The sequence below is a fragment of the Condylostylus longicornis genome, unplaced genomic scaffold (genome assembly GCF_029603195.1).
Source record: "Condylostylus longicornis isolate FDR11 unplaced genomic scaffold, ASM2960319v2 ptg000034l, whole genome shotgun sequence".
In the NCBI taxonomy this organism is placed as follows: Eukaryota; Metazoa; Arthropoda; class Insecta; order Diptera; family Dolichopodidae; genus Condylostylus; species Condylostylus longicornis.
The window spans coordinates 1010890-1035995 of record NW_026578003.1 but is presented as its reverse complement, the minus strand read 5'-3'; the positions used below and the strand labels follow the sequence as shown (position 1 = coordinate 1035995).

The window sequence follows — 25106 nt, the reverse complement described above, 5'->3', positions numbered from 1 at the left end:
GCTTTTAACAATAAAATGTTTTTTATAAAAGAATTGTTTTTTAAAATGACTTCTTAATCTTGTCTTTGCATATTATTATTTATAATTATTTATTAATGTAAATTTCAAAAATCAATTGTAAAATTTCATACATTTATTGAATATTAGATAAAAAAAACTTTTGTACATCGTATACAATATGTATCCTTATATCACATACATATGTGCAAGTATAAAAATTTTTTATATGAAACTGCATATATAGATTTTAAAGAAAAAAAGAAAGTTTCGATAAGTAGCTATTAAGGTTTATATTCAGAACTGAGGCCCCTATCACTAAACGAAGTAGCATTATTGCAATGTTTTAATCGTTAAGTGATTTGTTTCTTAAAACAAACCCAATATTTCACACAATAAAATTACAAAAAATAGCAAAAAATTTTCTCCTGTATAGCACTATTAACTATAATGACAATAGTTATATTGAAAGGATCAACATTTCTTTGTTAGATAAGTATCTAATTTCAAATTTAAATTTTCTTCCTCTTATATACATACATACATTTCTGTACATATGTATACTTTTCAATTTAATATATAACATATAAATTTTTTAAAAAAGCATTGTTTACACTCTAATTTTCTAAATTGTGCACATATATTAAGTGCATTTATGTACATTTTTAGATGCTTAACGGCAACATTTTCAAAAATTACGCGATTTAGCGAACATACCTATGTTTGCATGTAAGTAAAATTAAATTTGTTGCTTGACATATGTATGTATTAACTAAACTTGTAATTTTTTTGAATTTGACGTTTTATGGGTAATTTTTGAGCTAATAAGTTACCACTTTCGTGCCTTATATTTAAAAAGAATTCGATTTTGAAGTCATTAAAATATCAATTCTAAAGTTATTTTGTTTTTTATAAATAATAAGTTTTAGAGCCTTTTTTTATATTTAAAAATTACAAAAAAAAAAAAAACAGGATTATATTTTAATCAAACACATTGCTGACTGAAAAATATTGCAAATATTACATGGGAAGTGATTGTGCAGAAACAGGTGAATGATGTGTATGATGGACTGGTGATATCGTTAAGTGTCCAGATTGTAATACAGGATGATGATGTAAGTTAATTGATGACATTCCCATTGGCATTTGATGTAAAGAATGGGATAAATTAGCAGGTGAATCGAGTTTTGATTTTGAATCAACTATTTGTCCGGTAACATCGGATGTTGAATGGGCATATGAATCATTTTCATCACGTTTTTTATTTTGTTTACGCTCTTTTGCTCTTCTATTTTGAAACCAAATTTTCACTTGTCTTTCAGATAATTGTAAAACTTGTGCTAATTCTGTTTTCCTACGTATTGTTATATATCTTGATGTTAGATATTCCTTTTCTAATTCTAATCGTTGAAAATCTGTATAAACAACACGATATTTATCTTTTGTTCTAGTTTTTCCTGAAAGAAAAATGAAAATAAAATTTTAATTAGTTTTACAAAATGCAAAAATAAAATATTCAAAAGAATTTTAATTCCTTCTCTTTATTTTTGAAATTTAACAAATTTTAATACTATTCACATATTGAAATAACATTACATACATACATATGTAAGTACTATTTACATATTGTTATGCGAATTTAGTTTTTGAACAATTCGTATTACATAAGAATATATATGTACTTATATGTACAATTTACAAGCTTCTAATTTTCGTATAAAACATTCTTATATTTTAATTCAAAAATGATTATTTGTAAAATAAAAACTCAATTGAAAAATTTTTGACCTATTTCTTAAATAAAAAATAATATTTCAAGAGAATTGTTTTACAAATCAATTCACTAAGCCAGAATTCAGCTTAAATTTATATTGGTTTCTTGAATAAAGAAATAGTGATTATGCCGTCGGTTTTATTTGAAAAATGTTATTTTCGAGTGCCATTTAATTTTAAACTCGTTTACTATTAAAAAGTATGTACAACTAATATGTGAAGCGAACAAATTATAGTTTCCAGTTACGTCTGACGTGTACGTATTAATTAGAAAATCAAATTCAAGTTGATTATTCTGACAAAAATTGCAGAATTTCCATAAATTATTTTAACAATGTTATAATAACAGTTATATATTAAATATAACAGTGTTAGTATCATTATCATTCATATAAAATACATAAGTCATTTGTCTTCTTATACAATAAAAAATTTAATGAAATATATATTTTTAATCGATTGACTGAAGAAAAATCATATAAGTACATAAGCAATTTTTTAAAATAGTTTATTAGAATCCAAAATTTAAATTTTTCAAGTTCAGAAATCCCACAGGCAATTACAATTCCCATCAAATTTTCAGTCAAAAAAATAGTAATATACTTATACGTTTTGCGCATATTCAAATTTATAATGAAACTTATTATTATAACTTGATAATTATAATGTAAATCAGAACATAGAAAAATTAACATTTTCATTTAAAATAGGAATGTTCTTGTTTTTGTGATAAAATGCAAATATGTATATAAAATATTTTCTTTCATTTAAAATTGTCTTGACAATACTATATATAGGTTTGGACAGTACTATATTGTGAAATTTCATGTGTAAGTATAAAAAATGCTCTTGAAAGAGTCCTTCATTACATGTTTCATTTCATATACCACAAAAGTCCACCAGATTCAACTAATTATTCAAAAATAAAAACTGTAGCATCGAAATTGTATTGTGTAATGAAAACAGATGGTAGTAAATTATGCAGACAATTTTATTCTCTTGGGTACAATTTAAAGCATTGTTACACACTCTGATTCATAATAATTCTTATGGTTAAGGATTCTTTGTATAAAATGGCAAGGGGGACCATTTTAAGGGGATACATTTTAAATTTTGTGACCAAAATTGCCATATATACGTATGTATATATAAATGTTAAGAAATGAAAATAATATAATTGAGTAAAAACGTTATAATAAATGGTTAAATAAATTATTATGATTTGATTTATATTTCCGTTGAAAGAATACCATTTTTCACATAATTTAAATAAAATAAATTAAAATAAATTAAATAAAATTTTATGTGAAATTATTATAAGATTATCTGAGATTTCAACATAGCACTTTTAATTTTTGTTCTATATTTTTTTTTAGATTTATCCCGACGGAGCAGTGCAATAAACAAAATACAATCTTATTTTGTAATCTTGATGGAGCTATAGATAATAAATTTGTCTTAGTGATGAGTTTGAACAAAAAGTCTCTTTTGGAATGGCAATTATTAATTTGATTCTTACTGATTAAAACAATTTTTGTATTTCATTAAAAGTAATAATAATATTACTTTTAAGAAAATTAACTATTTGGATATTTAATAGCACAATATTACGGAAAAAAACTTCATATTCGAAAGAATGATCAATATAGTCAATTAAATGTTACTCTTTTTATGTAGAATCCTTGATGCTGAATCAAAAAACCAAAATCAAATCTAGATGTGGTAATCAGCTGAGATCTACAACATAATTGCAATATTGAACTTTTAATTTCATATACCCTTCATATCTATAGTTGTTATTTTAATATATTTAGACCTTGAAAGTTTTGACATTTTTAAATTCTATTGATGGACAGTTTTGGATAGCGACCTAAAGAAGCAAAATTAGATGAGGTATACTTAAATATAAAACACTGTTTTTTTTTTTTTTAAATAATTTTCAAGAGTTTGATAATGAAATCTTATAAATTTTCGAAATTTTGGACATTACGAGTATTTTTAAAAAAATAGCTTAAATTTAGTTGACCAATTGAAGAGTATATCAAGATAATGAATATTAACTGATTTGATTTATGGTTTAGCACTCAATTCATACTTTACTAAGCTCTAAATCAAAAAGAAAAATAAAGGACGATTCAATTACAATTTTTTTACTTTTGTGAAGTGAATTATATTTCCCTATTGTTTAATGTATTTCAAAAATATTAAATTTTTCACTGAAAAACTTTTGCCTATTAGCAAACCCAATTATTACGTTTGTTGTAAAGAAAATCAACTATGATCCTCGAAATATTACTGTTTGTTGTGTATTTTTTCTTTTCTTGTTCCTTGAAGACAAAATTACCCAGAATATTATAGGAGGTAACGAAGTTCTTATAATCAACATTTTCGTTTCTCAACTGAATGATGTAAATACTACATTTACATATGAAAGACTAGTGAACAAGTTGGAACGACTTGCCATAGTAAAAGTTAAAAATTATTTATTGATTAATTAGAGGAACAAAACTTAACCAGTAGCCACTTGCTATATTTATGATTTTACCTATTTGGAAAACATTATCAAATCGCAGCTGAGTTCGGATGAAATACCTATAATATAATCAAAGTGGATTCTATAATAATCCAAGTGAGTTCAATTTGATGTATTAATAATATAAAATTAAATTAAATCTCAAATTGATCCCGGCTAATTGGATTGCAGAATAAACCGGTTAGAATTTTTCATTTAAAAAAAAATTTTATTCCGCGTAAATTGAACGCGTAATACGAGTATAATTAAACGCACTGATAAATTCTTATATACCAATGCATGTGTGTACAAGAGTGAAACATTTGAATTTGATACCGTAATTAGGGAAAGAAATGTCATAACTAACATTACTATGTTTATAAAAAATATTTACCGTTAGAAATAATTTTACAATATTTAATACTTTGTTTACCTTAAATAAAAATTAATTATAGCAACAAATTAATCAAATATCAACAATATTTAAAGAGGTTTTTCTAGGTCTCTTATTTTTTTTCACCTTTTTTTTTTGGTTTTGTTTTGCCTGTTGCATGACAATCTTGCTTCATACTAATCCTTCCGATTTAAGGTAAACATTGAATGCAATATAATAAATTATGACACTACTTGAAATACAAATGATTGATTGGTGCAATGTAATTATAGTTAAAGGGTTGATTTTCTTTAATAAAATGCCGCCATATATGCAATTCACGTATATTTAAGTACATATATATAGGTGAGCACTTAAAAAAGCAATAAATAAAATATGAAATCCTATCTACATACACTTTCTTTTTTTTTTTTTTTGATATAAAATGATTATCACTTCATATTTCAATTATTTATTTAATTTTTCCTTAATTCCACTAAAATAAAATGATTGGATAAAAAATATATGACATTTGTTTTGTTTTCTTAATATTACGTCAAAAAAAAAAAAACATCAAAAGAGCGCTTTATATAGTAATGTTTGTATGTAATTTACTTATATTTACTTAAATATCTTGTGCAAACGCATAAGATTTACGAATTTCATTAATGTTTACATCCATATAACTCGATTTTTTTGAATACAATATCTCTCTATATATTATTTTTGTTTTGGGTTATTTTTACTCAGTGATGTTGAAGAAGTATTATAGTTCAAAATTTTCATTTTGAATGTGTTAGATTTTTTTGAATATTTTACAAATTAAAATACATCTCTATTGCAGTTACTCCGCCAAATCTCACATTTTAAATTTTTCATGGAACTGCTTCACTTCTTTCTGTTATATAGCAATAGAAAACATATATTTTAGCGCGTCAGCCAGTGTTCCTGCCAGTTCGATTATAAGTTAACATGTTTTTTCGAATATAAAATTCTACATAGAATACTGGACAAGCGAACTAATACAAACGAACCAGTACTCAAATCTAGTGAAATCCAGTGGAACTTCTTCAAGTTTAAACATTTGAGATTTATGTATATTTGTCAGTGACAAACGTCAATTTAATCGCCATTTAGAACCAATGCGTACATTTTTTTAAATTGACTAAAAATTCATAAGTTTGAATTTGATAAGTTTACGAAAAAAAATGTGGATAATTGTGGATTGACCGGAATTTTTAAATTTAATTCAGCCAATACCAGTACGTGACCAAAAAATCAAGTCATTTTTATTCTGTTCGCAATATTTCATTTTTGTGGTTTGCTGCAATTATTTTTATTATATTTTACATTTACTTTCTATTATTATAATATTATCTTAAACTAACAACGGCTAGACGGTTTAGGTAAATAAGAAGTAAATGTGTGAAATAGATTTTATAGCAAATATTAAATTTTTTTTCTAGTATATATTAAGTGAAAATACTCCTGCAAAAATACTATTTAATATACCTATTCTAATTACTATATAAATTCTGGCATGTGCCACATTTTTAACTATTATAACTATATTATAAACAATGTACTTATATTTATAACAACAATTGGAACTTGGTCAATATACAAATTTATTAGTCCACATTTTGTAAATGATAAACAATCACACATAAATATCACCTTCATTTTTTAATACTCGTCTTATAAAATCTATGTATGTATATGGATGTATACATATACAAATTTTATAAGATTATTATAACCTTATTATTTATGCTTGGGTGAATAATATAATTCTGTATTGAATAAGTTCATTTTTAGAACTTTAAAGGCAAAAATGTAAAAAAAGGAGTTCTATTAAAATTACTTATGATGTACTTATAATGGCAACTTATTGCATACATTTGGGAGAAATATTAGAAAAATAAAATAAATATAAAAAAAATTGTATTGGCAGGATAAGTTGATAAAATTGAAAGGTGAAGCCAAATGTAATTAAATTTAATCTTAATATTCGATGTGGACATTTTCTGTTACTATCTTACTCTACTAGAAGTCAATTAAAACTAATAATTCAGAGCAAACTGATATAAGGAAACTGGAAAGGGAATTATAGTATAACATTTTGTTCTAATAAGAGGAATTTTTAAGATGATAATAATTTGTAGGTAAATTATTAAAACACTTGTAATTTGCCGGTTAAGTGGTCCAAAAACTAGATTAATTTAATTAAAACTAATTTAATTTTGATAGAAGATAGACAAACTTGTGATCCACGGGAAAATTTTTTAAATATAATATAAAAACCTTTTGTATTTTCAATCATCGACTACAAGATCTATAAAAATATAAGAACCTTAGAGTTCTTTCAACAAACTTGCTCTAATTTCGTTTCTTTTTTTTTTTTTTTTGTTATTTCTTGATGAATTTTGCTATTTTGTAGCGCAATTTATATGTATACAAATGCACATAAATAATTACAAATGCAAACATTGATAATTTTCGGTTTTCGGTAAAAGACATCAGAAACAACTCATAGAACAACAATATTTGTTATATTATGGCGAACAATTTTTAGTATATACTATGTATGTTTTTATCATGTTAATAACAATGTTAACAACATTATTTCTTTTTTCTATTTTGTTCTTTTCAAAGCTAAATAAATATTTAATTTATTATTTTACATAAATAATATACTTATATATACATATATATATATGAATATATGTATGCTAGGAATATGTATATATATATATATATATGTCTATGAATGTCTCATATATATTAAGTGTATCCATCCTCAAATGATATCAGCTTATTTGTTATGTAGTCTTTGATAAGAAATATAACAATTCTTCAAATATTGTAATTTTTAAATGTCATTCAACAAATATAACATTTTACTCAAATAATTACCTTTCTTATCAAAAAAAAAAAAATTTAAAATAAAATAAAAAAAGAAACAAAAGAAAAAAAAATTGAATTAGGTCGTCAAATTTTATTTTACATATTATTTTAAAATTTAATTTTATTTTAATTTTTTTTTTGGTTTTTGTTCATTTTCCTATATAAGAGATGATAAAACAGGTGTGGATTAAGTTACTAAGTATGTAGATATGTACTTGTGATATATATATATATATATATAAAAGTTAAAAAATATAATGTAATGTACATCTACATACATATGTATGTAAATAATTTGTATACATAGCATAAATGTATATATATTTGTATATATATATATATATATATTTGTATATATCCTCACGTATTTACTGTGAATCTTTTGTTCATAGTATAAACCAAAAATTTTTACCAAAAAAAAAAATTTTTTAACATAAACGATTTTTTTCATATTAAAAATGTATATATATATTTTAATGTAGTCGTGTATATACTTATGTATATTAATTAATAAAAGAATGAAAAATGAGATCATAAATCATAATAATTTGTTTTTTAATATACTCAAGTTGACAACTAACAGTATATAAAAATTTCTTTTGAAAAATTATTGTATTTAATTTATACATTTTATTTGATTAAATATGTATGTATATACATATATACAACATAAAGTTGTATATTATAAAATTTACAAAAAAAAAAAATTAAATGAGAAAATAAATAAAAAGTCTTTATAATATTTATTTAAAATTATTATTGACAGTTGGATTTTTATAATTATTGCGCAGTATTTTTTTATATTGCAGTACATATATATATGTATATGTACACAGACATTGTGCTAGTATATTTGCATCAATTACTTTAAAATTACATACATAAATAATAATTTTCCATATTCTACGAAAAATCTTGTTTTCTTTTTTTTTTAGTATAATTATTTTTTTTGTTAAATTGTAAACACTTAAATTTATAAAATTTTAATAAAAATGGAGTACAAAATTTTACAATTTAACAATGAATTTTATTAAAGTATATATACATAGATATATATACATTCATGAGAAAGATCTATGGATATACTTATCAAACCTGAATGGTCTGCAAATCAGTATAGACGCAATAGATATAAACAAATCTATACTTTGTCTTCTATTTCTTCTAAAATTCTCATATTCTTGGCTGGCAATAATTTGTATGAAATATATTCAAAATTTATGATAATGAAAAATTTCAGTTAATTTATTTTATAATATCAAATATATAATTCCAGTTGAATCTATTCCAATCTATTGGGTATTTAGCATTTAAAAAGCCGAGAAATGAATTGTCAAAATCACCCCCATCTTACAACGTTTAAACAAACATACATATACAGCATTGGGATTTTATTATAATAGAAGTAATTTATGCAAGTTTTTCAATATATATACGGAACGTTCTTTAAGGACGAATTCGTCCTTAAATTTCTCAAAATCTGGGATTCAACTTAAACATAGTAACGTGATGTTATTATTTATAAATAAATTTCAGAGAACAGAGAGAAAAAATTCATAAAATTTCGATTATAAATATAGAAATCGGCAACAACAGAACAGAAACAACAGAATATCTGAATCACTATTAAAACAGTACTCGTATTGCCCAAATTTTATGAAAAGAATTTTACTATAATGGAGCCGCAATTTTGAAAATAAACATAATAAAAGGTCTACATAATATTATGTATGTTACCTGTTCTTTTCTAAACTGTCATGCTATAAATCTAGCAAAATGTTTCGTAAATGGTTCGAACAGTAAAATTATTTCGGCCCACTTTATTTTTGCTCGTTTCTAATTTTGTTTTATAATTATTTTTCAATTAGATTTTAAAAATGTAGGAATGTTGTCAAATTTAAAATTTTATAAATTTCAATTACAACATAATCGTATATCAGAATTATATTATGTAAGAAGTCAATGTTCACACGTTTTTTTTTTTATTATATTCTATCTCTTTATACTGTAGGTATATATATATATATATATATATACATATATCAATAAATTTCTTAATTTTTTTTCTGTTTTTGCAACATTTTATTAATCTTAAACTAAATATTTGTTTTGTATGGATATATATATATATATATATATATATATATATATATATATATATATATATATATATATATATATATATATATATATATATATATGTATAAATAAGTACTTTTTTTTATTGTCAATATAAATTCAAACCGCCAATTATTTTTATTGCAGTCTATATAATAAATGATTAAAATAAATTAGTACTAAATTAATTGAGTCAATTGCACCAATAAAAATTTTCCAATATATAGAAGAATTTCGTCTAGTTAAGAAAATATAGAATATAATAAAAAAAAAAAAATTATAAATTTATCGGACAATTAAGTACTCTGTATAATTAATATTGATTAGAGTAAATTAGAAAATAATTCAAAAATAAAATATGAAAAAACAAAAAAATTGCTAAAACTAATGAGTTTCATTTTTTTTATTTTTAGATCTATATATATATAAAGGTACTTAGAACCAATCGATGATATCAATGAATTCAATGGAAATTTTTCCATGTAAAATTTTAATTCATTAAAAATAAATAAAAAAATTGGAAATAGCAACAGTTAATTTATGTATAAAAAAAATTACTACTGAATAACGTAAGTATTCAAATTTATTTTATTAATTGTTGATAAAAATGAAATAAATTTAATTAAGAATTTTATTTTTAAATCATCAGAGAGTCTACATTGTAATATTTTTTTTTTTTAGGTACTAACAATACTCATCAATGAGAAATATTGGATTAAACGTATAAAATTTAATCAAATATATGAATTTATTATTCTACATATACGTTAGTGACTTATTCTATCTGAAATGTGCGTACATTAACATGTAAACTCTATAAATTTAATTCTAGGATACTTGATTTTATTTAATTTATTGTTGTCATATTGTATTTTTTATTTAATATCTACATATATACGAGTATAGCATTGAAACGTAAAACATAGAAAATCTTATCAAGACTATTGTACGAATATTATATAAATTAAACTATTTTTAATTTGTATATATATTTATTCATATATATACTTATAGGCAAACTAATAACCTTGTAGAGTTTATCAAAGTATAGTACTCGTATATATTGCCTTCTAAATGAAAATTCTTATACATATTTCAAATTTAAGTTATTAATATTATTCTATAGAATTTGAAAAAAAATATTTTTATATTCAAATTTTAAAAATATTGATATCGCTTCAGTTTAAATCACTATAAATTATTTTTAGTGTAACAGGTATAGTTTAGACTACAAAATTTATTTAATATTCGATATAGAAGTTAGTTGTAAATTACAATGTAAACTTAATTTAATTATGGACTATAGAAAATTATTTTATTGAAAATGCATATTAAGACCTTTAAGGAAAACTATATGTTAACAATATGACATATTCTTAGTATGAGTATTAACAATATGACAAATTGTGCAAATATAATGTATACAAAACCTTTTATATAAAAAATGTAAAAAAATTTAAAAATACAAAAAAATGTACAAAAATTTTTAAATATTTTGAAGTAATTTGAAAAAAAGGCCAATGTTCTACTATAGTACATTGCAAATTATGTATAGATTGTTAAGTATATATATGTATGTACTTATTGCTTATTATTGTATTAAATTCTTACAAAGGAAAAAGAAACTTTGTACCCTTTTTATTTCTAATATAGCTATACAAAATTTTTATAATTTAATTTTAAAATTTATCAAATATAATTTAAAGTTGATTTATATATTAGATAACGCATATATTTATATAAATAAAAAATATTTATCTATGGGTGCGAAAATATTTATTGAGTTCTTAATTAAATTTTTCAAAAATTTAATAAATCGTATAGCTATTAGAAATTTGTTTTTTCAACTTGATTGAAAAAATATAAAAGGCATATAATATAAATGAACACTATGTATATATACTTAAAATAAATAAATAATGTATTCGATTAGTCAATTGGTCAATCAAATTATTATAAAATTATTTGAAAATATTTAATATTGTATACGCATAGATTCTATAACATTATAGACAAACCTAAAAAATTTGAATTGATAGCCATGTTTGTTAACATTTTTAATTGTTGAACTATATTATTGGCAATTATGAATATGCCTATAATTCCTAAAAAAAAATGCATGTATGTAAACAGAAATTAATATGTAATATAGTCATAGACAAATTGAATAAGTTCTAATGAAGAAGACTATATAATTATCACCTAAATATATATGCAAGCATACAATTATTTTTATTTTTAAATATCTAAATGTTTATATAATATATACAAGACTTTTATTTTAAGATTCTTCAATCCATGGTATATAAAAAATTTTTAAAATGCAGCGATACAATTAACTTTCTATAATTTACAAATTTAAAAAGATTTTTAAATCATAATAAATAAGACTTGAACCAAGTAGGAGCTTAAAATTATTGTGAAAATGTGAGATTTTATCTTATTTAATTTTTTATTGATATATATATATGTATCTTTTATTTATGTACTATATATTGTATAAAGTCACTAAGAAATAATTACTGTTACATATTATATATTATCGACTATTGTACAAAAGAAAAAAAATTGTTGAAATATATATTTAGTATTTAGAACCAAGTAGAATTTATGAGGTACATGTTATTAGGATTTATGAGGTACATGTACAATTTTTGTTCGAACTTCAAGAACAAATACGTTTTTAAAACACTAAACAAAAACTTGAAGTAAAGCGCTCTCTATTATTGGATCTTAAATAAAAATACAATAGATTAAAAAAACATCAATTCATTTTATTCACAAAATCTTACGCAAAACAAATTCAAAGAAGCGGGAGCATTGGCCTTAAGAGATCCACTTTACTATATTTTTTAATTATTTTAAGTACACTGGTTCTTTAAGATACGACGTCTTCTAATACGACACGATAAAATTTTTATCATTTTTTTTTCTAACTTGCGACCTAAATTTTGTTATACGATATTGAAAAATATTTCTGCCTTTTTACTTTTTGTTAATTTGGAACGTAAATCTAAACTAATAAAACTACTTCACCATAACACTTTTTGATTTAAAAACTATACTGGAGTAGTCATTTAATATATAAAACAATTTTTAATGAATATTATTTATAGTTATACATTCATATATACACTTATATAATTACAATTTGAAAAGACTTCATACATTATAAATGATACAATTGGTTAATTTACATATTATACGTCTGGAGAGCCTAGTGTAATTCTGAATGTTTAAAATCGGTATTAAAGTATTCCTTAATAACTTTTAATAACTTAATTTAGCATTAACATTTCAATTGTATAATCAAATAATATTAATACCGAAATACTCACAAAAAATAATTTAAATTTATTAGTTCCAAAAAAAAAAACAATTCAATTATTTTAAATTTTTTTGAACCTCAAAATTATTTTTCGAATTTATTACTTTTTATTTGATTTTATGTCAAAAAAAAGGCACGTAAAATTGATAAAATAAAAGTAAAATTTGAAAATTAATTAATGCATAACGCCATAAAATATTAAAGAAATCAATAAAAAACGGCAGAAAAATGAAATAAGAAAAAAAAAATGAGTATCTAAGCGCGATCCAATCAAATCGTATACATATAAAATTATCGTTAAAAGTATTGCTCAATAAAATTTATTATCTATATAAAAGAAGAAGAAGAAAAACATCATAACAAAATATATAAGAAAGACCACGTTAAATAAATAAATAGAGGGAAAAAAATACAACTATATTTTTTATTGCTTCCATTTTTTTTCTATAATAAAAAATAAATTTGATATTTTAAAAGCAATTATTATCAGAATCCAGTTCACTTTAAATTTCAATAATATGTGAAATGACGAACTAATTATTGATATGTTGAAACCTTTTAATTATATAAAAATTATTTTGTTTAAATAAATCTTTAGTAATGTATAGTTTGCGCTAAAACAAGAATTTCTTAATTGATATTGATCCAAAATTGCGATTGTTTAGTTTTTGAAAATAGTTGTTTTAATATATGAACATAATAAAGTTGCGTACATACAGTAAATTGCTTATCTTTATTGCATATACGTACATATATGTAAATATGTTATTTACTGCATAATGACTAAAAAGTAGCTCAAGTGCATCTATAACAATCACAATATTATTCAAATGAACGAATGAAATATTATAACATAATAATAACAATATTCAATAAAAAATTTTCAACAAATGCTCGAAATTAACTCCATTTGTAGTAATACATGCATGGAGGTGCTTTGGAAAATTGTTGACAATGGTCGTGATCTGTTCGATGGTAATTTCATCATATAATTCGATCATATATTGACAGGGCGGTCGCAACGAGGACACTAAACAATCATTTTTTTATAACCAGTCGTCCTTACAATCTCAGTTGTCTTCATACCTGATCTGTGTAATTCTCTGTGTCTTCATACCTGATCTGTACCTGTGTAATAGTAATGTCTGTGTCTTCATACCTGTGTAATAGTAATGCGCCTGTTATCGCAATTCATTTGTATGCTAACAAAAAATAAAGACATAGTTAACAGGTACTACTAGGGGTAAAATTCCCGACGAATACGGGAACTTTTCAGACACCTTGTATAATTAACCTTTTTATGGAATCAAATAGAACAATAATTGACAATATGTTTGATATATAATATGTAAACGTTGTCTTGTAAAATAAAATTGTTTGCAAATATTTAAATGTGTAAATGGAGAAAAAAATTTTTTCTAAAATTTTCAAATGGTGAAGCAAATAGTGTAATGTAGAATTATGTTGTCCTATTACTTTTCTTTTCATGACTGATATTTGACAAATTTCCAAAATTAACAATGATTTGCGGGCATTTTTCGAATATCACCGTATACTTGCATTATAAGCTCGTAAATTAAATTGTTATTAGTTTCCAGGGTCTCACAGTTTTCTTAGGATATTGCCTAAGTATATTTTAGATATTTGAATTAAATTATAATAATAAAATTTTTAATTTAATCCTAAAATAAAATTGGAATTGCTAAGAATTAATATTATGTAAGGATCAATGAATAGAATAAATTAAATTTTATTTTCTCTTAATTCAATATTAAAATTTGAATGTTCCTCTTGACGGATATGTCCAAAAATAGAAAAGTTACCAGAAACTTTATTACTTTAAACATTTACTTTAAAAGAAACATTTATTACTAAGCGATTTAAAAAAATATTTTATATTACACAAGTGTACATATTGTGTATATGATGTGCATATAGATAGCCATTGCGGTTTAACACATTTGTACACATTCATATACTTATATGAAATTGAATATATTTTTTATGATTTTAACTGTCGGAAATATTTTTTGTTTAAATCATCGCAATTATGGTACCGTAATAAAAGTTTGAAAAATTCTAGTGTTTTTTTTTAGGTGGGCTATATAAACTTTTAAATTTGGAGATGTTAAAATGATCGTATATTCTATATGCCATATAAAGAAAAAATAAAAGCAAGAAAAAGAAAATAAAAATTGATAAAATAGCCGAAGCAAATTATCCACTATAAACTTTAATTATTTATAAATTTATTTTGAAATTTAAGATAAAATAATGTTTTTTAATAAAAGCAATATAATAATGTATGTGTATGTGTACAACAATATAAAAGTTATTTTATAGCATTTTCATATAGCACGGTATTGTGTTTCAGTTTGAATTTGCATCAAAGTAGATTAAGGTAGAATGCCCTCAATAATATCATTTCATATAATGTCCAATTACATAAGAATTTAAAATAATTAAAAATATAATTAAATATCAAAAATATAAGAAACGAGAAATAATAGAGTTGACCGAGTCAAATCTGTGATACTCGTACGAATTTTTTATCTTACGTGCCAGTAAATATGTCGTAGCTGACTATGGAACAGACTATGACCTTTAGTTGCCATATTACGAGTACAATATTAATTTATGTAAAATTTCAGTACTGTGTTTTCAATATTTTCTAAGATATTGGCAAACTACTATTGAAGTTGTATGGCAGCTACCAGAAGCAGCCAAATAGACGAAAAGACAAAGCTAAATTGACTCAGAATTCGACGCTGATCAAAAACATACACTTGAGTCTATATCTCAGATCATTATTTCTTAGCGTTACAAACGATAAGGCAAATTTAGTATACCCTTCGAACATACGTTCTTGTATACGAGTATAAAAATTAGTCCTCTTCACGGTTAACTAAGAAAAAATACATTCAATGCAAATTTTAGTTTTTTCAATAATTTTATAATAGTTTTTTCGATTGTCTTAAAAAAGTGTTGTTTTAAGGAGGTACAAACATTTTAATTTGAAACTTAAGTTGTTAAAGTTTCAGTAAATATTAAGTTATATCAGATTACGTGTCAGAAATAGAGCCTGTTCCACCACAAATAAAAAATGGTGTATACATTTCAACGAAAATCTTTTATATTTTACTAAGCGTAAACTGTTATACAAACATTGTATATACATTATCTTGCATTCAGTACTTGATTGTAATGATTGAGGAAGACAAAATTTAGAGAAGTAATTTTATAAAATTTCATTATTTTTTTTCAAAGCTTTTCCTTTTGAGAGCTTTCATCATCATAAATGACAAAACTTTCCCAAATATATATCATCATAGACTATGTAAGATTCCAAAGAGTATAATAGCTATATATTAGATTATTAATTTACAGAGTATATATAAATCCTTGAAATATTTGAATTAAATTTAATATTTGCAATTAATACAAAAAAAAATTTCAGAAATGTTTTGTTTAAATGTTTTTCAAATTTTATAAAAAATTTATACACAATTTATAAATCACATAATTAAGCATATATAGAATTAATATATTTTTACAAATTTTAATTGATAGCTTGCAGTGAAAATAATTTAAAGCTTTTTTTTGATATATATGTAACTTAAATATTCAAGTATTTTATTATTTATTTACAAATTATCCATAAACCTAATTTATATTATAGTAATTATATTAATAACTCAAAAAACTACTCTAATTAAATCAAAATTTTTTAAATTATAATTAAATTATTTTGCAATAAAAATACTTTCCACGTTGTGTAAAATAAATAAATTTACTGTTAATAACTACAACATAATTATATTTATTATTGTGCACAATTTCAAATAATTTCATATTTTAAAAAAATTTTTCTATATACACTTTACTAATATATAATATAACAATAATAATTTATGTACAATGTATGTATCTAAATCCTTTTAATTAAAAATAAAAAACAAAAATTAAAAATGAAAAATTATAAAATAATTAGAGAAAAACCTCATTTCAAATTTATTACTGCAGTTAAATCTACAATACTTAATAATTGACGACTATTGGCCAATTAAAATCATATTTAATTATTAACAAATAAATAATAATAATTATAATTGTAATTATTATAATAAAATGTAGCTCAAATATACATATATACTCGTATATATGAGTAAATATATTAATAACAATAATTATTAATTGTGTACTCGTATACAAGGAATTATTGAAGAGACTGTTGACCTTTAAATATCAAACATATATACATATATATAATGTAGTATAACGCAAGCATACATATACGATATATATCATAAATATATAATATGTGATATTTTGTATATATATATGCATGTATGTGAAGAAAATTCAACTTTTTAAAAAATAAATAAAATGACAATATTTGTCATTGTAAATAAAATTATAATGGTTTTTACACAAAACATATATACAATTCAACAAGTATATTATATGTATATGTATATATATATATACGAATAAATATTAATAATAAGTAATAATAATAATAAAATAATAAATTAGATAATAAATTATGTTATTAAAAGTATTTAAGTTTTTAACTTTGAAAATGCCGATTATAGACTTCTACTTACAATTTATTTTTAGGAAAAAAAAAAATTATCTAAATCTTACATTATATTTAAACTACAATATTTTTTTTTAAACTACAATTATTATATATAGGTAACACATACGTACAATATTATATATATATATATTACTGGTATATATAATCAAATTAATAAAAATGTTTGTATAATTTATTTGGGATTTTATTAAAAAAAAAATGTAGAAAATGTGTATATATTATGTGGTATATAAATTATAAAATATAGCAATGAAATTTAAGTATATTGCAGTAGTATAAAAAAATAATAATCTTATATACCTAAAATTATATGAGCAATTGTGATTTATTAATATATTATGGTGAATATATATACATTAACAAAAATTACAGGAGTGCGCTTCCTTTTTATATTATAAATTATATATTATGATTTTTGAATCAAAATTTTTATTATTACAATATAGGTATATAGGCTTAAATTCCGAAGTATATATATATATATGTATATAAACATTATATTATATGATTTTATTTTAATGTTATCAATATAAAATAATTACTTATATTATATAAGTGTTATATTTATTCATGTTGAAATTTGGTATATATATTTACAAAAATATAATATGTATTCTATATGAGGTCAGTATATAAACGCCCGCAATGTATAATGTGTAATTTAGTGAAAATGTTACAGAAGATTATTAAATTGCATTTTAAACACATCTTTACAGTTTTAAAGACATTATAGTAAACGTTTAGCTAACATTCCTAGAAAAATTTAAATTTGGCTCATAGAGTAAAGTTTCGCTTTGTGCCATTCGAATTCCTTAAAAACTTCGTCAGTTAATTTCAATAACAACTAAAGCTCAAGATTATTAAATTTCAAGAAATTCCACCAATTAGTTCAGTAGATGTGACAAAAAAAAATTTAAAGTCGGCTTTCAGTTCGATTTCCGAACCCTGATCTTTACAAAAAATTTATAGGTTCATTGTATTAACACCTCCAAATTTAAATATTATATTTTAAGGAAATTGGATGATTATTTCTCTTTATGCAAAAATGTAAAATAGACACAAAATAAACTCACATAATATAAAAATTTCATCAAAACCGGTTCGGCTGAATTTAATGAAATGCGCTTTACTTTATTTAGTTTATTAGTTTATTTAGGCTTCCCTACTAGGGAGAAGTGCGTTCCTACCTTGTATGCATTGCGGTCGGTAAAAAACTATTAGCCTTAAGAAAGAAACGTTAGCCTTCAGAATTGTTGATCATTAAGATCTCAATTTGTTTGTAATAAAGTCAAACATGAAAAGTAGTCGTGCGTACCTTACCAAAATGACGAACAGATGATTAGAATAATAAAATAAAAGTAAAAGTTATACGAACTGTTATTAATTATTTAACAACCATATTTAATTAAATGAATGTCCTTGTAATCAGCTTATTTGATTATTAAGTCAATTTCCATTTTTATTTAAATTACGCTCAGCGCATTAGTGGCCTATCCAACATTTATACAAAAATGAATTATTATGTTCAATAGAGCTGTAATGGACTAAAGAATTGTTCTATATTTTCAAAATACTTTATTTAATCTTCTTTTCACTCTATTTTGATATAAGTTTGCTTTTGCATTTTAAAAATTTTCCTAAAAATTAAATATTTAACATTTCAATTGCAATTTTCTCGAAATTGTCATTATTTTGCAAATAGGCCGCTAATGCGCTGAGCTCCTTATTTATTCATTTATAAGTACTACAATTATTAATTCTATACGTAACTGCCAATATATATTTTTATAGATTATTTAAGTTATTTTTTTCATTTTTAGAATTTATTTAGTACAAAGTTCATTTTCATAGCAATTTAAAAAAAAAACAAAAATATTGATAAAAAACAAAATTGTTTTCATGAAATTGAATACAAAGTTATTAATTATCACTTTACTCATACATATGTATACATATAAAATGTTTAATATGGGCACATGTGCTTTTAATCTTTGTAAAGTACAAAGCAAATTCTTTCAATTCTTTGAAATTTTATAATCAATTCTAGATATTAATAAAATCTACAATACACACCTACATGGTGATAATAAAATAAAAACTATATCATAGATAAATTACTAAATTTAGGTATGTACGAGTATGTAGGTACATATGCGTATATCCAGGACAAAAAAAATTATATTATAACAATATGTCGGTTTAGATATTCTGATATTGTAATTTTGATAACAAAATAAGATAAAAATAAACGTAATCGCGCTTGGATACTTTAATAAATTTATTTTATCGCGAAAAAATCGAAACAAAACAAAACTTTTGGATACATTTTTTGCCTTTTTTATTTATAATTATTTTTTTCTTTTTTTGAATTTTTTTTATCAAGATGCTTATTATCGCGATGTTCTTAATTTCATTTCACTGGGAATTTAATTTTGATATAGAAAAGATTAAGAAGACGCGTAATGAAAAAAAAAACTTATTATCACATTACAAAAGATGATTATTTAATATTTATCTTTTAAATCATGAAAAATATATTTTTTATGTAGAATATCACACCTACAAATTTGCTTTAATTTTTTTGAAATTGTTTAAATAGTTTTGTCCAACCGACGTTCTCTGTATGTAAGGAAAAATAATACATTTGTATAATTATATGTATACAATATAATGTAAGGTAATATTAAATATATTCGTGTATATATGCTCAAATATATGAGATGAGGAAAATTTAAAACTTTATATAGTTTTGTTTAAGAATTATCCATACTTATACTTATGGTATTTGTGATACATAACAGTTTACAAATCATTGACGCGCATGTGTCACTAATACTATCAAATAAGTATAATATAAAATATTGTGAAAAATATCTTTCATATATGATGAAAACGTTATCAATAATATATTTTCATTTAAAATGTGTGGCATATTCGTATTTATATACATATACATAACATATATCAAAACTTATATTTCAGAAAAATCAATTTCAATTATAGTAAATTCAATAATATAGAAAATGTTTATCAAATAAAATACTTTAAAATTATATTTTTAATAATTTTTAGAATAAAATTTTCTGTTTTTACTACAACATAGAAAATTGAATTTTGTTCCACTATAAATAATTGCCAAAACTCGATTTGCAGTTAAAAGTCATTACTCCGAATATAACTAGAATTCGACAACAATTAAAATTCTTTAAGCTCTTGCTTAAATCATGATAAAATACTTTAAACAATTGAGCCATAATTTCATTAAAATACCGTTCTTTTTAATCTATTAATAGAAATGGCGGTAACTGGACTGTCAAAATTAAAAATGAATTAAAGAAAACTGCAATATTACGTCACATGTGAAATTAACGTTTTCTAAAATACATAAGATTTAATATCTTTCAATCATACACATAGCTTAATGTGATTTAGTATAGTATTATAAACATATAGAATTTAGCATTAAAAAAAAAACCAGAATAAAAGATGTAAAATAGAAAAACAAAAAAATCACCCTATAAAGGAGAACAATTCTTAAAACTAATATTAGACAAAAAATTATAATTTAGAAAATTATAATATAAAGTATTTAATTTAAAGTATACTAAAAATTATTTAATGCTATAACTAATTTATTTAATGCTAAAAAAATATTGCTTGCACAACCTATCGCATACCCGACCATTGTGCACTATTGTAACCTTCACGAGGAGAGTATTCTACAAAGAAGCAATTCCACAAAAATGACAGATGTCTAGGAAATCCAGTATGCAAAAGTATTTCGCAATGGGCGACCTAATCGACCTACCCGCTTCCAAGTTCTATTACGAAGATATTTCGGGCAATCGCCATCAAAAATCGTGTTAACACTTTTGACTCGGCTGGCACATATACGTTATGCATCAGTAAAGTTCAGTAATATTCAAAAGACAGGTTGAAAGGGTTAAACAATCTATACTGCATCGCAGACCCAGATATTCAACGAAGCAGCAATCGATCAAAAGTTTTCTTTTGCCCGAGATCCTGTCAAATTTTCTTCTATTGACGACAAATCTAGTCCAGACATGGAAAATGATATTTTGTTTAATAATGGAAAAACAATAGAAAAAGTACGGTAGAAGTAGAGGCCTAATCAACTCATCCTAGTCACCTCAAAAAAAACCAGAAAAAACCTTCAAAGAGTTCTGAGTTTAAGAAAGACTTTAGATGCTATTAAGTTGATATGTTTATGCTAATGAAATTTACTATTACAAACAACACTAAGATCCTTGACCTTCGCAGAAAAGTTGATATACGATTCCTTCAGGAAAATTCGAGGTAAATCAAAAGTATCGATAGGTCTACTGAAGATGACCATAGTTTGTCTTTTAGATGGATTTCGTTGTAAATCATTATAATGAGCTATTGAAATTGCGTATTACTGCAAGAGAAATGTCGAAAGCAGTCAGACAGATCGTTTATAAATAAACAGAAAATAGTGTTTATATTCTATAACCTCTTGATCAGAACTTTTAAACTTATATTCAGGGACGACGATTTCGACGTATACCTCGTATACCTCTTCATTAGTGTTTGTACTACGATAGACCATGAATTTTCTCAAAATATTTAGGTGTTGAGCAATAGTAGTTGAAAAGGTTGGTAAGACGGCTTCTTATTCAAAACTGTTTCAAAGTTAAACAAATTGCTTTAATATAATCTAATAATTGATTTAAAATCATTCATTTATTTTTGAATTTAATTAGTTTGCAAAGTAACATCTTCAGGCGTTGTTTATGGAAGTACTTAACATTTTTATTTAATTACAACATGTATAATCATTTTATGCAATTAGGCGTACGTTATAAAAATTTACCCACACTTTTTGATCTTACAGATACGGCATGATTCAGTTTTTAGAAAATGTAAACATATTTATTAAGATCATTGCATCAACAAAATGTTTACTATGCAAGCAAAATCATTTGAGATGACATTTTTTGAATAAAAGTTTCACACGTAATTTGTGGAGTAATTTTTTTTTGTTGTTATTATTTTATAGTTTTAATTTTAATGCACATCAGATATAAAGGCTTAAATTTATATTTTGTATTATCGTATACACATTGTTTTATATCATGCATAATACTTATATAATATTTTTGTTTGTTATGCCAAACATATTGCATAAAATAAGGGGAGGTTATCTGTTTGACATGCTGAGCATTTTCGTTCAACAAAAATGTCTTTATCCGTGATACAGAAATGCAAATAAACTATATAAGTCGGTTTATCTATATAGGCATGTGAATCTGCCGATCTGTGCCTCGGTCTGCATATGAACGCGGGTATCTCAATTTAGGCTTAACCGATTTTGATGAAAATTTATATCAGAGGTTAACTTCGCTGTGTCACGGATTGGTCAATTTTGAGAGACGCCAAGTCGCAAGAATTGAACTTCTGCTTCATGCTCAATCTGCATTTTTGAACATATACATATATCTAGAGAGAAATAATCAACCAATTTCGTTGAATTCCTTGAAATTTAATATATTGTTATAATTATTTTTGTAAAAACGGTGAACCAGTATATATTGGAAATATCAAAGTTCGGAACCAAATTTTCACTATGAGCTGATTTAATATCTTAGGACCTAAGAAAAGAATTTTTTAAAAATCAATATTTGATCGGAGCGCATAAAAATCAAAACATTCTCCTAAAAACTAAATTTACCTTTTTCTAGGCAAATAAACAAAAAGGAGATTTTCACGACCCTGTTATTTTAGCTAAACCAAAAATACACAACGCAACAAATCTGATCAAATCAGATTTTTTTATTTGATTTGCTGAAGTGCTTTTAGTTTTTAGTAGCAATTTCAATTATGTAAGAGATCAAAAAAAAACTTTTTTATTTTATTTTTACTTCATAAGAGATTCACGTGGGGTTTTCCGATATATTTACGGTTTCAGACATTTTTCTGATTTTCATTTCTTGAAAATTATCAATAATTTCCCCATATTTAATTGATCAGAAATTTCTTTTCAAAAGTCTTAAAAATGACACAATTTTTAATTGTAGAAATGCAAATAAAATAATAAAAAATAAATTAAAAAATTTCTTCATTCAAATATTCCACTATATAAGTCACACTTAATGCCGTCGCCTAAGACTTAAATTGGACCTATGTTTGTATTAAATAATTATTCTATAACTTGTGTAGTTAAAATAAATTTTTTAATACATATTGCATGTAAAGCGTCGGCTTTATCTAATATAACAATAATTTCTTGCTACTTGCCAGCGGACAAAAGTTAAAACTATTTTCTATTTTGTATGAGTACGTTTAATTTGAACAATTTATTTTCCAATCATTCTCCAGCTGTCGTCGCTCTATCCATAACAGCAGCAAAATTTTTTCGAAAACTTACTGTTAGAATTAATAGGAGGATTAGTTATTCAATACATAATTGATAAAGATCCCGCTTTGGTGTTTTAAAACAAAAAATTTAAGACAAACAGATTGGGAAGACTAAATTTCAAGAAAATATTGTTTGATTTCATATATCCAAAAGTATAAAATTATGTTCAATAAAGATTTTTAGCTGTTAAAACTTCATGACTTGATTAATTTACCACTTACATAAAGGAAACTCAGCAAATTGGTTCAGAGTTTCACGTTTTCTTTTACAAAAAGTATTCAAGACTTGGTTTTTTTTTGTTATATTGACATTTTAATTATATATACAAATACATACTTATGTATATACATATATGCACATTTTACATACAATAGATTTAACTTACCTGATGAATTTTGTGTTGAATATGGTGGCTTTTTCATCCAATCATAATATGGGCTTTTAACTAAACCAGTACGATGATTTTTATTTTGATGATGATGACTAATTTGTATATGTAATGATGTTAAATTTGATGTTGGACTAGATAATTCTGTTTTAGTCAATGTTGGTGATAATTGTAACATATTATTATTATTACCATTATTACCGGATCCACCATTACCACCATTATTATTACCATTATTACTATTATTATTACCACTACCACCACCACCACTTTCACCATGTGTTGATGATTGTTCTGAATTATTACCAGTTATATCAGTTAAATGTATACTATTATTACCATTTTGATTTGGTGATGATAAATCATGATGTGTTGATATTGAATGCCCTAATTGTTGATGTGCAGCAACAGCAGCAGCAGCAGCACTACTTGTATGATGATGATGATGATGATGTGAATGTTGATTTGTAAATGTTTCATGTTGATGCCAATCCATTGTTGGTCCTTGTGGAAATACATGATGTGGATTATAATAAACTGGTTGATGATGACTTGGATCAATATCACTTAATAATTGATGATTTGATGTTGGATGATAATTTGGTGAAAACCATGATTGTACCGGCGGATAACCAGTATGTTTTTGTGGATATGTTAAAGAATTATAATAAGAAACCATTTTTGTTTTTTACTTTTTTTTTTTTGAT

The 25106-nt window shown here is 23.3% G+C and overlaps 1 protein-coding gene across 1 annotated transcript; it reads right to left on the bottom strand.

The window, feature by feature from the left end:
* Positions 1-641: 641 nt before the first annotated feature.
* On the bottom strand, positions 642-25106 carry LOC129608766 (homeotic protein caudal). Its single transcript, XM_055520470.1, has 2 exons — positions 24397-25106; positions 642-1454 (listed from the first exon to the last, which is right to left on the bottom strand). Exons 1-2 carry the CDS (start codon positions 25076-25078, stop codon positions 1018-1020), a joined length of 1119 nt encoding a protein of 372 aa, XP_055376445.1. The 5' UTR covers positions 25079-25106; the 3' UTR covers positions 642-1017.

What these genes read in the sequence shown, in the direction of transcription:
- LOC129608766 (XM_055520470.1), bottom strand. Translation starts at nt 25,078, where the DNA reads ATGGTTTCTTATTATAATTCTTTAACATATCCACAAAAACATACTGGT. An exon ending in TTCAACACAAAATTCATCAG is followed by an intron (nt 1,455 to 24,396) that starts GTAAGTTAAATC and finishes TTTTTCTTTCAG; the next exon opens with GAAAAACTAGAACAAAAGAT.